General features: G+C 46.4%; 1 protein-coding gene across 2 annotated transcripts in view; it reads right to left on the bottom strand.

The window, feature by feature from the left end:
- The window catches only part of slx4ip (SLX4 interacting protein), a 178,064-nt gene that overhangs the window by 80,435 nt on the left and 80,643 nt on the right, over positions 1-16,986 (bottom strand). The window contains exon 5 of one of the 2 annotated variants that reach the window (XM_031799385.1): positions 1,000-1,077. The exons of the other annotated variant lie outside the window; for it this stretch is intronic. Coding sequence (XP_031655245.1) covers positions 1,000-1,077 — 78 coding nt within the window. The remainder of the gene's footprint in view (positions 1-999; positions 1,078-16,986) is intronic. 2 annotated transcript variants of the gene reach the window in all.

Below are 16,986 nucleotides of genomic sequence, written 5' to 3'. Positions count from 1 at the left end.
CCTTCCAGAGTTAAAGGTCAAAACCATGTTCAATTCCAGTCCATTCAAAAAGTAAACCAAATTCCATTTCAATTCCAAATTGTCCTCATTGAAAAACATTGGAGAACAGGAATTTCAGTGCGCTTCCTGAATTGAAATGAAATTTGGCCCCAGCCCTCATACCTAACAGTGTCCCCTGTACTGCTTCTTAAATTGACCCCAGCCCTCATACCTACCAGTGTCCCCTGTACTGCTTCTTAAATTGACTCCAGCCCTGATACCTAACAGTGTCCCCTGTACTGCTTACTTTTCCTGGGTATAACATATGTGAATAGCTACTACACTGCAGGTATAAACTAGGTGATTACCAACCTCCGTACTAATGCTTGACAATACACCGCAGGTATAAACTAGGTGATTACCAACCTCCATACTGATGCTTGACAATACACTGCTGGTATAAACTAGGTGATTACCAACCTCCATACTGATGCTGGACAATACACTGCAGGTATAAACTAGGTGATTACCAACCTCCGTACTGATGCTGGACAATACACTGCAGGTATAAACTAGGTGATTACCAACCTCCGTACTGATGCTGGACAATACACTGCAGGTATAAACTAGGTGATTACCAACCTCCATTCTGATGCTGGACAATACACTGTAGGTATAAACTAGGTGATTACCAACCTCCGTACTGATGCTGGACAATACACTGCAGGTATAAACTAGGTGATTACCAACCTCCATTCTGATGCTGGACAATACACTGTAGGTATAAACTAGGTGATTACCAACCTCCGTACTGATGCTTGACAATACACTGCAGGTATAAACTAGGTGATTACCAACCTCCATTCTGATGCTGGACAATACACTGTAGGTATAAACTAGGTGATTACCAACCTCCGTACTGATGCTTGACAATACACTGCAGGTATAAACTAGGTGATTACCAACCTCCATTCTGATGCTGGACAATACACTGTAGGTATAAACTAGGTGATTACCAACCTCCATACTGATGCTTGACAATACAACGCAGGTTGAAATGTCTCTTCACGAAGTTGGCCACCAGGCTAACTCTTCTCCCTGTGAAAGAAAGCAAGCAGGTATAAGATAATAATAAAAAATAAAAAAAATGTTAAGTGAGAATAGTCGTTGGTTTAAAGCTGAAAAAGAAAAGACACTCACATGAGCACCACAATGCCTATTCCACCCATGCTATACCAAGGTTTTACAGCACCACAATGCCTATTCCACCCATGCTATACCAAGGTTTTACAGCACCACAATGCCTATTCCACCCATACTATACCAAGGTTTTACAGCACCACAATGCCTATTCCACCCATGCTATACCAAGGTTTTACAGCACCACAATGCCTATTCCACCCATGCTATACCAAGGTTTTACAGCACCACAATGCCTATTCCACCCATGCTATACCAAGGTTTTACAGCACCACAATGCCTATTCCACCCATGCTATACCAAGGTTTTACAGCACCACAATGCCTATTCCACCCATGCTATACCAAGGTTTTACAGCACCACAATGCCTATTCCACCCATGCTCTACCAAGGTTTTACAGCACCACAATGCCTATTCCACCCATGCTATACCAAGGTTTTACAGCACCACAATGCCTATTCCACCCATGCTATACCAAGGTTTTACAGCACCACAATGCCTATTCCACCCATGCTATACCAAGGTTTTCCAGCACCACAATGCCTATTCCACCCATGCTATACCAAGGTTTTCCAGCACCACAATGCCTATTCCACCCATGCTATACCAAGGTCTTCCAGCACCACAATGCCTATTCCACCCATGCTATACCAAGGTTTTCCAGCACCACAATGCCTATTCCACCCATGCTATACCAAGGTTTTACAGCACCACAATGCCTATTCCACCCATGCTATACCAAGGTTTTCCAGCACCACAATGCCTATTCCACCCATGCTATACCAAGGTTTTACAGCACCACAATGCCTATTCCACCCATGCTATACCAAGGTTTTACAGCACCACAATGCCTATTCCACCCATGCTATACCAAGGTTTTACAGCACCACAATGCCTATTCCACCCATACTATACCAAGGTTTTACAGCACCACAATGCCTATTCCACCCATGCTATACCAAGGTTTTACAGCACCACAATGCCTATTCCACCCATACTATACCAAGGTTTTACAGCACCACAATGCCTATTCCACCCATGCTATACCAAGGTTTTACAGCACCACAATGCCTATTCCACCCATACTATACCAAGGTTTTACAGCACCACAATGCCTATTCCACCCATACTATACCAAGGTTTTACAGCACCACAATGCCTATTCCACCCATGCTATACCAAGGTTTTACAGCACCACAATGCCTATTCCACCCATGCTATACCAAGGTTTTACAGCACCACAATGCCTATTCCACCCATGCTATACCAAGGTTTTACAGCACCACAATGCCTATTCCACCCATGCTATACCAAGGTTTTACAGCACCACAATGCCTATTCCACCCATACTATACCAAGGTTTTACAGCACCACAATGCCTATTCCACCCATACTATACCAAGGTTTTCCAGCATACAGCTTTGCCCTACTACAGAAGCTATGTTGGTATTGTACTTCAGACTATGTGTAGGCAGGTTGCTTGGGATTCAAACCTTCTCAAACAGCCTCATTCAGACTCCTAGAGGAGGTGCTTCCACAATAGTGTGATTTGTACCACATACAATATAAAGTATTGGATTCTTCAAACACAGTAAGACATTATCCCGTTAAGCTACCTTTTCATGCTTTACATTTTCTTTTTAATGAAAGCAAGCTTTGCTTGATTGAGCCGTTTCGTCATGTCGTAATGTTGTGCCTGTACTCCTTTAAACCTTCATTTTTTGCAAAACAAAACAAACATAACAACATCCTTTATTGGTCAGTAGGTACCCAGCATAACAGGTGGTGGTGTGTTGAACACAGTAGAAGAGAAATCAGGAACGCAGACAGGCTCTGTTAGCTTATCTGTGGAACGTCGACATGTGCTCAGAACCACTTGGGTTTCAAACATGGTCCTGTTTTAGCAATTGCAGTGCTGATCAATGGACAATACATTACCTATGTCGCAATAATTTTAGCTTAAAGTTATGTTTGTACTCGTCTATAAAACTATAAACGAAAGAATGGCGGAAAAATATCTCCTCCGGGAAGCGAACCCGCAATTTTCTGATCCACAAGAGGTAACTTGAACCGCCAGCCAAACTCAACTGGCGGATCGCGGTCCAAGTCTGGACCCAGAGAAGGGTCAATCCGGACAACATTGCATTTATTTATTTAAATTAGATTTTTTTTTACACAGCTTTAAGAAATCAAATAAAAAACAACCGTGTGCAGTGGCCTCTAACTCAGCAACCTCTCTTTCTCTCTCAAAGCAACGTCCACCTCTACTATTGCCCTGTCTAATCCAATCGTGTGGTTATATGCAAATACAAGAGGCCGCGTCTTACCCAATCACATTAATCCAAATATCTTACGCGGAACCTTGGGACAAGCAGGCGGAAAGAAACAGAAAGGTTTGACAGCTGTTCAACTGTTAACTACACAGATAGGAGTGTAGTTATCAACTGTTAACTACACAGATAGGAGTGTAGTTATCAACTGTTAACTACACAGATAGGAGTGTAGTTATCAACTGTTAACTACACAGATAGGAGTGTAGTTATCAACTGTTAACTACACAGATAGGAGTGTAGTGTTCTACTGTTAACTACACAGATAGGAGTGTAGTTATCAACTGTTAACTACACAGATAGGAGTGTAGTTATCAACTGTTAACTACACAGATAGGAGTGTAGTTATCAACTGTTAACTACACAGATAGGAGTGTAGTTATCAACTGGTTGCACCCTACAGGAAGAGGGAGGGGACGTGTTGAACCCTACAGGAAGAGGGAGGGGACTGGTTGAACCCTACAGGAAGAGGGAGGGGACTGGTTGAACCCTATAGGAAGAGGGAGGGGACTGGTTGAACCCTATAGGAAGAGGGAGGGGACTGGTTGAACCCTATAGGAAGAGGGAGGGGACTGGTTGAACCCTATAGGAAGAGGGAGGGGACTGGTTGAACCCTATAGGAAGAGGGAGGGGACTGGTTGAACCCTACAGGGAGATGGAGGGGACTGGTTGAACCCTACAGGGAGATGGAGGGGACTGGTTGAACCCTACAGGAGGAGGGAGAGGACTGGTTGAACCCTACAGGAAGAGGACTGGTTGCACCCTACAGGAAGAGGGAGGGGACTGGTTGAACCCTACAGGAAGAGGGAGGGGACTGGTTGAACCCTACAGGAAGAGGGAGGGGACTGGTTGCACGTTTGAAAGAGGACCACCCGGAGCTGACATCTTACCACTGCATCATCCACCAATCTGTCCCGAGTGCCAGTCCGGGAAACGAGTATTCCCGAGGTCATGACAACGATGATGAAACGGATCAACTTTTTGAGAGCAACATCACCCCTTCAACACCGTCTGCTACGAGAAAGTTCTGACAGACGCCAATGCCAGTTGATGACCTATGACCTGCACAACAATGTCAGAAGGCTCAGCAGGGCAGGGTTTTGGAACACTTTTGGGCCATTCAGGAGGAAAGCAAAGCTTTCTCATCAGAGCAAAAGAGTGACAAGCCAACTCCGTTTTCAGAGTTTTTGGAAGATGAGAAGTTGGAAGACATTACATCACACCCTAAATCAATTGAACGTCAAGCTGCAGGGACGAGACAACACAGTGTGTGATATGATAACAGTAATCTGGCCATTCCAGAAGAAAATTGAGCTTTTCAAGAATGATCCCCAGGGACAACTTCTCCACATCCTCAAACTTCTGGAGCAAAAGCAGGGAGACAAAGATGTTTCCCAAACCATGTTGATTTCATCCAGAATCTGATGGATAACTTCAAGGCTCACTTTGATGACATCACGGTTAGATGAAAACTGCTGCTTCTCATCCAGAACCCCTTCATGGTCACAAATGTGACACAGTTGTCAGAAGAAGCAAAACAGATCTTCAGATGGGTAGATGTTACATCGCAGCAGATGGAGTTGATTGAGCTGCAAGGCAATGTGTCTTTGAAGGAGCAGGCTGGTGACCGTGACCATGTCACTTCCTGGGGAAAAGATGGTGCCTGCAGCTGATGTCCCTGTTCTCAAGAAACGGAGCACTATACATCCTGAACATGTTTGGTTCCACATACAGCTGTGAATCAGTCTTCTCCACAATGACCTTTATTAAAAAACAAACACCTGCACCAGGCTCACCGATGAACACCTGCACCAGACTCACCGATGAACACCTGCACCAGGCTCACCGATGAACACCTGCACCAGGCTCACCGATGAACACCTGCACCAGGCTCACCGATGAACACCTGCACCAGGCTCACCGATGAACACCTGCACCAGGCTCACCGATGAACACCTGCACCAGGCTCACCGATGAACACCTGCACCAGGCTCACCGATGAACACCTGCACCAGGCTCACCGATGAACACCTGCACCAGGCTCACCGATGAACACCTGCACCAGGCTCACCGATGAACACCTGCACCAGACTCACCGATGAACACCTGCACCAGGCTCACCGATGAACACCTGCACCAGGCTCACCGATGAACACCTGCACCAGACTCACCGATGAACACCTGCACCAGACTCACCGATGAACACCTGCACCAGACTCACAGATGAACACCTGCACCAGGCTCACCGATGAACACCTGCACCAGACTCACCGATGAACACCTGCACCAGACTCACCGATGAACACCTGCACCAGACTCACCGATGAACACCTGCACCAGGCTCACCGATGAACACCTGCACCAGGCTCACCGATGAACACCTGCACCAGGCTCACCGATGAACACCTGCACCAGACTCACCGATGAACACCTGCACCAGACTCACCGATGAACACCTGCACCAGACTCACCGATGAACACCTGCACCAGACTCACCGATGAACACCTGCACCAGACTCACCGATGAACACCTGCACCAGACTCACCGATGAACACCTGCACCAGACTCACCGATGAACACCTGCACCAGACTCACCGATGAACACCTGCACCAGACTCACCGATGAACACCTGCACCAGACTCACCGATGAACACCTGCACCAGACTCACCGATGAACACCTGCACCAGACTCACCGATGAACACCTGCACCAGACTCACCGATGAACACCTGCACCAGACTCACCGATGAACACCTGCACCAGACTCACAGATGAACACCTGCACCAGACTCACAGATGAACACCTGCACCAGGCTCACCGATGAACACCTGCACCAGGCTCACCGATGAACACCTGCACCAGGCTCACCGATGAACACCTGCACCAGGCTCACCGATGAACACCTGCACCAGGCTCACCGATGAACACCTGCACCAGGCTCACCGATGAACACCTGCACCAGGCTCACCGATGAACACCTGCACCAGGCTCACCGATGAACACCTGCACCAGGCTCACCGATGAACACCTGCACCAGGCTCACCGATGAACACCTGCACCAGGCAAACCGATGAACACCTGAGTTCATTTGTAGGAGACAGAAAGTGTAATTTATCTCATTACTGCAGGGCCCAGAGTGACTTATCCATGAATATTGCAGGGCCCAGAGTGACTTATCCATGAATATTGCAGGGCCCAGAGTGACTTTACCATGAATAGTGCAGGGCCCAGAGTGACTTATCCATGAATATTGCAGGGCCCAGAGTGACTTAACCATGAATATTGCAGGGCCCAGAGTGACTTATCCATGAATATTGCAGGGCCCAGAGTGACTTATCCATGAATATTGCAGGGCCCAGAGTGACTTTACCATGAATATTGCAGGGCCCAGAGTGACTTAACCATGAATATTGCAGGGCCCAGAGTGACTTATCCATGAATATTGCAGGGCCCAGAGTGACTTATCCATGAATATTGTGAATATTTCACGGCCCAGAGGGACGTTCTGTTTATTATTTTGATTCAACTCTCCTTCGTGCTCCAGAAACTGTATTTCATTTGAAAAACATGTTTGGTGGTTCACAACAGAGAATTATACCACGTTTGTTCTTCAGCTATGTTGATGCAATGTTGCACATGTTCACATTCGAAAGAAGTTGTAATTAATTCAAAATGTGTCTCTTTTAAATGTATTTAATGTCAACGTAGCTCATTTCCTAAGTCGTAGATGACTATGCTACTTACTACGCTGTACCACAGGGCCGATAAAGGACGATATCCATCCGGACCTTGAAATGTTACGTTTTGTGTGGTATGTAATTAATTTGTGATGTCTATCATCCAATTCGCATATGGTACAAATTACAATTCGTACAATAGCCTATCAATTTGCAATATGTATATGTTACGATTTTCAATTTGTTGTGGCTAACGTTAGCTAGCTGGCTAACATTAGCTAGGCTAGGGGCGTTCGGTTAAGCGGTTAAGAGTTAGGCTTAAGGTTAGGAGAAGGATTAGCTAACATGCTAAATAGTTGAAAAGTAGCAAGTACAAAAATAAATCTCAAGTTGTCCATGATGAGATTCGAACTCTCGACCTTAGGGTTGCTAAGATCCCCCAGTCGCGATTCACTTCCTCATTGTTCGTTTATACAGCAAAGAATATCAAAACACACCCAAATACATCAGTGTAGTGAGATGTAGTGAGATGTAGTGAGATGTAGTGAGATGTAGTGAGATGTAAAGATGTAGTGAGATGTAGTGAGATGTAAAGATGTAGTGAGATGTAGTGAGATGTAGTGAGATGTAAAGATGTAGTGAGATGTAAAGATGTAGTGAGATGTAGTGAGATGTAAAGATGTAGTGAGATGTAGTGAGATGTAAAGATGTAGTGAGATGTAGTGAGATGTAGTGAGATGTAGTGAGATGTAGTGAGATGTAAAGATGTAGTGAGATGTAGTGAGATGTAAAGATGTAGTGAGATGTAAAGATGTAGTGAGATGTAGTGAGATGTAGTGAGATGTAAAGATGTAGTGCACGCAAATGTACTTAATCCACAATGTTATAAATCAATTTTGCGCGACTCAAGATGTTTCTTCTCCCAGCTGTGTTGTGGTACTACAGGGACATGCTCGGCCTGCATAGCGCCGTGGGGGGAAACAACGACCAAAATGGATATTTCCCGTTGAGGATACATTTAGGAATGTCCTGCGCTGTCCGTAAAGCTCAGAGACAGGATTGTAATCGAGGCACAGATCTGGGGTTGTGTAACAAAACAAAATGTCTGCAGAATTGAAGGTCCAAATAGACACAGTGGCCTCCGTCATTCTTAAAAATGGGAGAAGTTTGAACCACCAAGACTTTTCCTAGAGCCGGTCGCCGGGACAAACAGGGGGGAGAAGAGCCTTGGTCAGGGAGGTGACCAAGAACCTGATGGTCACTCTGACAGAGCTCCAGAGTTCCTCTGTAGAGATGGAAGATCCTTCCAGAAGGGTAACCATCTCTGCAGCACCCTAGTCAGGCCTTTATGGTAGAGTGGCCAGACGGAAGCCACTCCTCACTAAAAGGTACATGACAGCCCAGCTTGGAGTTTGTCAAAAGTCACCTAAAAGACTTTCAGACCGTTAGAAAAAAATATTGGCCTGAATTCCAAGCGTCACATCTGGAGGTAACCAGCAACCAAGGTCAGGGTTATGGTTAGGGGTTAAGTTTAGGGTTAAGAATTAGGTTTAGGGTTAAGGTCAGGGTTATGGGTTAGGGGTTAAGTTTAGGGTTATGGTTAGGGGTTCAGTTTAGGGTTAAGAATTAGGTTTAGGGTTAAGGTCAGGGTTATGGTTAGGGGTTCAGTTTAGGGTTAAGAATTAGGTTTAGGGTTAAGGTCAGGGTTATGGTTGGGGGTTAAGTTTAGGGTTAAGAATTAGGTTTAGGGTTAAGGTCAGGGTTATGGGTTAGGGGTTAAGTTTAGGGTTATGGTTAGGGGTTCAGCTTAGGGTTAAGAATTAGGTTTAGGGTTAAGGTCAGGGTTATGGTTAGGGGTTCAGTTTAGGGTTAAGAATTAGGTTTAGGGTTAAGGTCAGGGTTATGGTTAGGGGTTCAGTTTAGGGTTAAGAATTAGATTTAGGGTTAAGGTCAGGGTTAAGAATTAGGTTTAGGGTTAAGGTCAGGGTTATGGTTAGGGGTTCAGTTTAGGGTTAAGGTTATGGTAAGGGTTAGGGAAAATAAGATTGTGAATGGAAATTAATTTTAGGCCCCCACAAGGATAGAAGAACAAAATGTGTGTGTGTGTGTGAACGGCGTGACTGGAGACATCAGCTGTTGCTCCATCTTTACAGTGTCCTGTGTCGAGCAGAGTTGGTTTTGGCTTGAGTCCCAGAGAGTGGCCTGCTTCCCAAAATGGCACCCTATTCCCTATGTAGTGCACTACTTTAGACCAGAGCCCTATGGCACCCTATTCCCTATATAGTACACCACTTTAGACCAGAGCCCTATGGCACCCTATTCCCTATATAGAGCACTACTTTAGACCAGGGCTCTGGTAGTAAAATGACTGCATTATATAGGGAATAGGGTGCCATTTGGGATGAGGACTTGATCTCGTGATAAGCCTACAGTCATGTTTTGGTCTCCCTCCAAACAGTGTGACTCCTTGGGGGAAGAGTGGCCCCTTGGTTTCTAGGGCAGAAATGTAGTCCATAATGGTACCCTGTACCCTATTTATATAGGGAATAGGATGTTATGTACACAGCTGTAGTCCACAATGTTTTACAATAAATGTTTCCTGTATGAAGGGTTCATTAAACCCTTTTCTGTGGCAGGAGGGTAGTCTGTTATGTTTAAAGATACATTTCACAATAAGCTTTACAGTAAGGGTTTCATAATGATTATTAAAACTGTAAATGAAACCCTTTCTGTGGCAGGAGGGTAGTCTATAGTGTTTTAACCAAACAAACCAAAGTGTAAAGCCAGTGGTAGGGAGGTTCTACTAAGCTATATGGAATTGTTTTAAAGAAGGTGATACCAAGGATAATTTTGCTATTTGATTTAGTATTTTAAGACCTCTTGGTGTCAAAAAATATACACAAAATAATTTGAGGTAGATTTGTATTTGGCCTTACTGCTATTAGCCCATACAAACGCATTGAATAACAAATTCACTACATGGAACAACAGATCATCTCCACCAAAAAAAAGACAATATCTAAATAAAATTTGTTCTGAGGTGTCTGTCCTATATCTTAAAGATATAAGATTAGGACAAATATGTTTTTAACCCCTCATGTTTCCTTTTTTTCAACTGGTACCAGGGGACCTTCAGAAGAGTTTCTTGCGTCCTAGAACGAAACACGTGTGTTACGCCCAAACCATTGGGACGCTACAGACAGAAGTTGGTAGATTGACTGTACCGACGTCAGACGAGTCCCGAGATATTTGTGTCGGTTATAGAACACAACGGAGAACACCATCGTGTTCGTGAGAGTTGTTACAGACGATTTTTTGGAAAATGGTCTTTCATGGTCTGACAAACGCCCCTCCAGCTCTGTCACCTTTCACCGCGGATGAGGAAGTGTGACAATCGGCGGATGAGTTGGATTGAGACACATCCAATGAAGAAAAAAAACTCTACCTTAAACTGGCGGATTTTGTTTTATTATGCTAATTAGATCATCCCCCACGAATGATGCACCAGCACCTCTTTTGTTGGACTCTGCATTTGGTTTCTTTTCTTTGCTCTCACGCTCCTCTCCAGTCTGTGGAATCTGACTCTGTGGCTGTGCTATCTAGTGGAAACCCTCCTCTAGGAGAGTGAATGCCAGATGTGTTAATAGAAGCAGTTAAGTCGTCCTATAAAACTTATCGGTAATGATCCAATTTAGAGCTAGCTAACAAAACTACTAAAGATAGATAGATGGCTATCCTAGCTAGGCTAGTCTAAAGCTAACAAAACAACTAACAATAGCTTTAGAGTAGCCTAGCTAGATAGATAGCTAGCTAGCAAAACTACTAAAAGATAGCTATCTATCTAGCTAGGCTACTCTAAAGCTATTGTTAGTTGTTTTGTTAGCTTTAGACTAGCCTAGCTAGATAGATAGCTAGCAAAACTACTAAAAGATAGCTATTTAGCTAGGCTAGTCTAAAGCTAACAAAACAACTAACAATAGCTTTAGAGTAGCCTAGCTAGATAGATAGCTAGCTAACATTAGCTAGATGGCTGCATCAACCTAACTTCAATACTTTTGACTCATTTAATAAATGTGTTTTCCACAGGATAAAGATGAAGAAAATATCTGCTGCTGCTACCCAAGGGATATTGCATTTCCTGAAAAAGTTAGTCAGACAGTTTGCTAGTCCAGTAATGTTGGCATTCTATTTTATTTCCACTGCTGGTGATTATTAACAAATGTTTTTGGCACAAACATCACTGTCTTAAAAGCAGGGGTCAGAACCGGTTCAGGGAACAGAACAGAAAACCGGAAAATAACCAACATTTTCAAGGAACAGAAATGGAACCTGGAACGAAAGTGATCCATACTGTTCCGAAAGAGAACCGTTACTTTAAATACATGGGAACCGGTTAATAATGTTATTTTAGGTTCCAGGCATTTATTCTAGTCCCACAACAAAACGCAACAATGTGTCTATGCAAAGCCCTCACTCTTTCACTCTGTAACTTTTTCCAGTGTCGGCCTGCAAGCTGAAAATCTATACCTGTGCGTTCAGGCTCCCTTCCCCTCTGATGGTCACGTTACAAGCTTGATTCAGTAGATATGGAGACATTTTTCATTAGATAAGAATGGACAACACCAAAAAATGAGTGGTTTTATGATTGCAGAAAACAAGCCTTAAAAACAGCAATATTTTGTGTCTGTGAACAATTCCTGGTCAGAGACGGAACCGTTGGCCACTCCCATGACAACTGCCACTCCCATGACAACTGCCACTCCCATGACAACTGCCACTCCCATGACAACTGCCACTCCCATGACAACTGGTGATAGAAACTCCTTTATGGACATATATAAAAAACATCACCGACAGAGATGGCCGCTTCGCGTTCTCAGGATTTGGCTTGATATAATAACCACCATATTGAAAAATAAACTTGAGTCGCGTGATGATATGTTGTCTGGTCGTCCCACTAGGACTCAGAAAAACATGCAGTTTTTTTTTAACCTTTATTTAACGAGGCAAGTCAGTTAAGAACAAATTCTTATTTTCAATGACAGCCTAGGAACAGTGGGTTAACTGCCTTGTTCAGGGGCAGAACGACAGATTTTGTACCTTGTCAGCTCAGGGATTTGAACTTGCAACCTTTCGGTTACTAGTCCAACACTCTAACACCTAGGCTACAGATGAAATAAGTTAAGATGAACTTCTCAGTGTGGTGAAAGTGCACGGTAATGAGCTTGATGCTGCTTTCCAATAAATATCAAGGGTGTTATTCTGGTGACATGATGATCAATACTTGTAGCCTAAACACACTATCTATTGGCTAGAATCCACGTACCAAGACCAGAGAAGGCACATTTGCAGTTTTTTGTGACAAAACTGTCGGTAGAGTTGAAAATACGATGGAAACACATTGAACTTCAGATTTTTATGAAACATGAAACTTAGGTGAAGAAGTACATTTTGTTGTACGAGGTAATCACGCACCTGTTTTTATCCGGAAGCAGTCCGTTTGGTGGGAACACACCACTGGCGGGAAAATTAGCATATTTTCTTTATGCAGATGTTTGACTATTTGCATGACAATATGTCGTCAATTGGATGAAAGTTAAAAGGCTAGTAACCATATATTTGGAGTGGTTCACTGGCAGTTCCTATTGAGCCAATTTATAGGGTGCTTTTGGCACCAGCACTGCCTCACAGGCAAAAAAGTACCCAAAGCTCTTGCTAGCAAATTAGCAATTCTCAACGGGTAGCCAGTCTCCTACCGGGTAGCCAGTCCTCTTATACCGGGTAGCCAGTCTCTTATACCGGGTAGCCAGTCTCCTACCGGGTAGCCAGTCTCCTACCGGGTAGCCAGTCTCCTACCGGGTGGCCAGTCTCCTACCGGGTAGCCAGTCTCCTACCGGGTAGCAGTCCTCACCCGGGTAGCCAGTCTCCTACCGGGTAGCCAGTCTCCTACCGGGTAGCCAGTCTCCTACCGGGTAGCCAGTCTCTTACTGTTTCAGCACTCAGTTATTACAAGTTTATCTAACTCTGGGGAAGTCGATAAAGGGCTTCAATGCAAAAATCCCCAAGTATCCCTTTAAAGCCCATAGACCTGACTTCATTAACCCCAGTCCATATCCTGAAGAGATCATGGAGACGCTAAACAGGCCTTACGGTAAAAACATACTGCAGAGATCATTGAGACACCAGAATGTTTCTGAACGTGAGTTGAACAAGTGGGACAGACAGACAGACACCACTGACTGAGGACCCTGGACCTCTGACATAGAGGCATTGTTGACCGTCCGCTTGTCCCCCCCCCCTCCCTCCCTCCCTCATTCTCTCTAACCCTATCTCTCTCTCTCCAACCCGATCTCTCTCTCTCTCTCTCTCTCTCTCTCTCTCTCTCCAACCCGATCTCTCTCTCTCTCTCTCTCTCTCTCTCTCTCTCCAACCCGATCTCTCTCTCTCTCTCTCTCTCTCTCTCTCCAACCCGATCTCTCTCTCTCTCTCTCTCTCTCTCTCTCTCTCTCTCCAACCCGATCTCTCTCTCTCTCTCTCTCTCTCCAACCCGATCTCTCTCTCTCTCTCTCTCTCTCTCTCTCTCTCGGCTCTCTCTCTCTCTCGCTCTCTCTCTCTCTCGCTCTCTAACCCGATCTCTCTCTCGCTCTCTAACCCGATCTCTCTCTCTCTCTCTCTCTAACCCGATCTCTCTCTCTCTCTCTCTCTAACCCGATCTCTCTCTCTCTCTCTAACCCGATCTCTCTCTCTCTCTCTAACCCGATCTCTCTCTCTCTCTCTCTAACCCGATTCTCTCTCTCTCTCTCTAACCCGATCTCTCTCTCTCTCTCCAACCCCCTCTCTCTCTCCAACCCCCTCTCTCTCTCCAACCCCCTCTCTCTCTCCAACCCCCCTCTCTCTCTCCAACCCCCTCTCTCTCTCCAACCCCCTCTCTCTCCAACCCCTCTCTCTCTCCAACCCCCCTCTCTCTAACCCCCCCTCTCTCTAACCCCCCCTCTCTCTAACCCCCTCTCTCTCTAACCCCATCTCTCTCTCTCTCCCCTCCCCCCCCCCATCTCTCTCTCTCTCTAACCCCATCTCTCTCTCTCTAACCCCCTCTCTCTCTCTCCAACCCCCTCTCTCTCTCTCCAACCCCCTCTCCTCTCTCCAACCCCCTCTCTCTCTCCAACCCCCTCTCTCTCTCCAACCCCCTCTCTCTCTCTCCAACCCCCTCTCTCTCTCTCCAACCCCCTCTCTCTCTCTCCAACCCCCTCTCTCTCTCTCCAACCCCCTCTCTCTCTCCAACCCCCTCTCTCTCTCCAACCCCCTCTCTCTCTCCAACCCCCTCTCTCTCTCCAACCCCCTCTCTCTCTCCAACCCCCCTCTCTCTCTCCAACCCCCTCCCCTCTCTCTCTCCAACCCCCCCTCTCTCTCTCTAACCCCATCTCTCTCTCTCTAACCCCATCTCTCTCTCCAACCCCCTCTCTCTCTAACCCCCTCTCTCTCTAACCCCATCTCTCTCTAACCCCATCTCTCTCTCTCTCTCCCTCCCCCCCATCTCTCTCTCTCTCCCTAACCCCATCTCTCTCTCTCTCTCTAACCCCATCTCTCTCTCTCTCTCTAACCCCATCTCTCTCTCCCCCCCATCTCTCTCTCCCCCCCTCCCCATCTCTCTCTCTCCCTCTCTTTCTCTCTCTCTCCAACCCCCTCTCTCTCTCTAACCCCATCTCTCTCTCCCTCCAACCCCCTCTCTCTCTCTCTCTCTCTCTCTCTCTAACCCCATCTCTCTCTCTCTCCCTCCCCCTCCCCATCTCTCTCTCTCTCCCTCTATCTAACCCCATCTCTCTCTCTCTCATCTCTCTCCCTCCCCCCTCCCCATCTCTCTCCCTCTCTAACCCCATCTCTCTCCCTCTCTAACCCCATCTCTCTCCCTCTCTAACCCCATCTCTCTCTCTAACCCCATCTCTCTCTCTAACTCCATCTCTCTCTCTAACCCCATCTCTTTCTCTAACCCCATCTCTCTCTCTCCCTCGCTCTCTCTCTCCCTCTCTCTAACCCCATCTCTCCCTTCATCTCTCTCTCTCTCTCCCTCTAACCCCATCTCTCTCTCTAACCCCATCTCTCTCTCTAACCCCATCTCTCTCTCTAACCCCATCTCTCTCTCTAACCCCATCTCTCTCTCTAACCCCCATCTCTCTCTCTAACCCCCATCTCTCTCTCTAACCCCATCTCTCTCTCTAACCCCATCTCTCTCTCTAACCCCATCTCTCTCTCTAACCCCATCTCTCTCTCCCTCCCTCCCTCCCTCTCTCCCTCTACCTCCCCCTTCCTCTCCCTCTCCCCCTTTCTCCCTACCTCTCCCTCTCCTCCTGAGGAAGTTATCCTCACATAAAGGAGCGGGGATTTTCCTGGAACCACATCACAACACCCTGTCTGAGTCCCAAATGTCTCCCTATTCCGCAGTGCAGTGCTTTTGACCAGGCACCATGGGGAAAAAGGCCCATAGTGCTCTGGTTGAAGGTAGTACACTATGTAGGGAACAGGGTGCTATTTAGGACTCAGGGAACAGTGCCTTATCACCCCGCTACTCAACATCAGTCAGTCCACCTGAAACAATATTTGCACATGAGTGTTCAATTTAATATTGTGGTGACCCCTTCGTCATGGTTACGAAACACAGCGAGCCGCAGTGTGATAACACCGACCAACCGACACTTGTCTGGGACATGTGACTAACTGGGGTGGTGGGGTGTAAACATAGAAATAGACCGACGGATACGTACCATATCCATTCTAGTTATTCTATGTCTACGCAGCATTGTTGCACCAGCCGAACCACACTGGAACATGTGAGTGACTGGGTTGTAATTATAGAAATACAACGATCCTAGATCTTAGTTAATATGATTCTAGTCATATCCATTCTTGTAATTCTATGTCTATTGTATGGTTGTGCTAGTGGGTGTAGGATGGTGTTGTGCTAGTGGGTGTTGTACTAGTGGGCGTAGGATGGTGTTGTGCTAGTGGGCGTTGTGCTAGTGGGCGTTGTGCTAGTGGGCGTTGTGCTAGTGGGTGTTGGACGGTGTTGTGCTAGTGGGTGTTGGACGGTGTTGTGCTAGTGGGAGTTGTGCTAGTGGGCGTTGGACGGTGTTGTGCTAGTGGGTGTTGGACGGTGTTGTGCTAGTGGGTGTTGTGCTAGTGGGCGTTGGACGGTGTTGTGCTAGTGGGTGTTGTGCTAGTGGGCGTTGGACGGTGTTGTGCTAGTGGGTGTTGGACGGTTTTGTGCTAGTGGGTGTTGGACGGTGTTGTGCTAGTGGGTGTTGGACGGTGTTGTGCTAGTGGGTGTTGTGCTAGTGGGTGTTGGACGGTGTTGTGCTAGTGGGTGTTGTGCTAGTGGGCGTTGGACGGTGTTGTGCTAGTGGGTGTTGGACGGTGTTGTGCTAGTGGGTGTTGGACGGTGTTGTGCTAGTGGGAGTTGTGCTAGTGGGCGTTGGACGGTGTTGTGCTAGTGGGTGTTGGACGGTGTTGTGCTAGTGGGTGTTGTGCTAGTGGGTGTTGGACGGTGTTGTGCTAGTGGGTGTTGTGCTAGTGGGCGTTGGACGGTGTTGTGCTAGTGGGCGTTGGACGGTGTTGTGCTAGTGGGCGTTGGACGGTGTTGTGCTAGTGGGTGTTGGACGGTGTTGTGCTAGTGGGTGTTGGACGGTGTTGTGCTAGTGGGTGTTGGACGGTGTTGTGCTAGTGGGTGTTGGACGGTGTTGTGCTAGTGGGTGTTGTGCTAGTGGGTGTTGGACGGTGTTGTGCTAGTGGGTGTTGTGCTAGT

The sequence above is a fragment of the Oncorhynchus kisutch genome, linkage group LG20, assembly GCF_002021735.2.
Source record: "Oncorhynchus kisutch isolate 150728-3 linkage group LG20, Okis_V2, whole genome shotgun sequence".
Lineage (NCBI taxonomy): Eukaryota > Metazoa > Chordata > Actinopteri > Salmoniformes > Salmonidae > Oncorhynchus > Oncorhynchus kisutch.
This window is presented reverse-complemented; position numbering and strand designations above follow the sequence as displayed.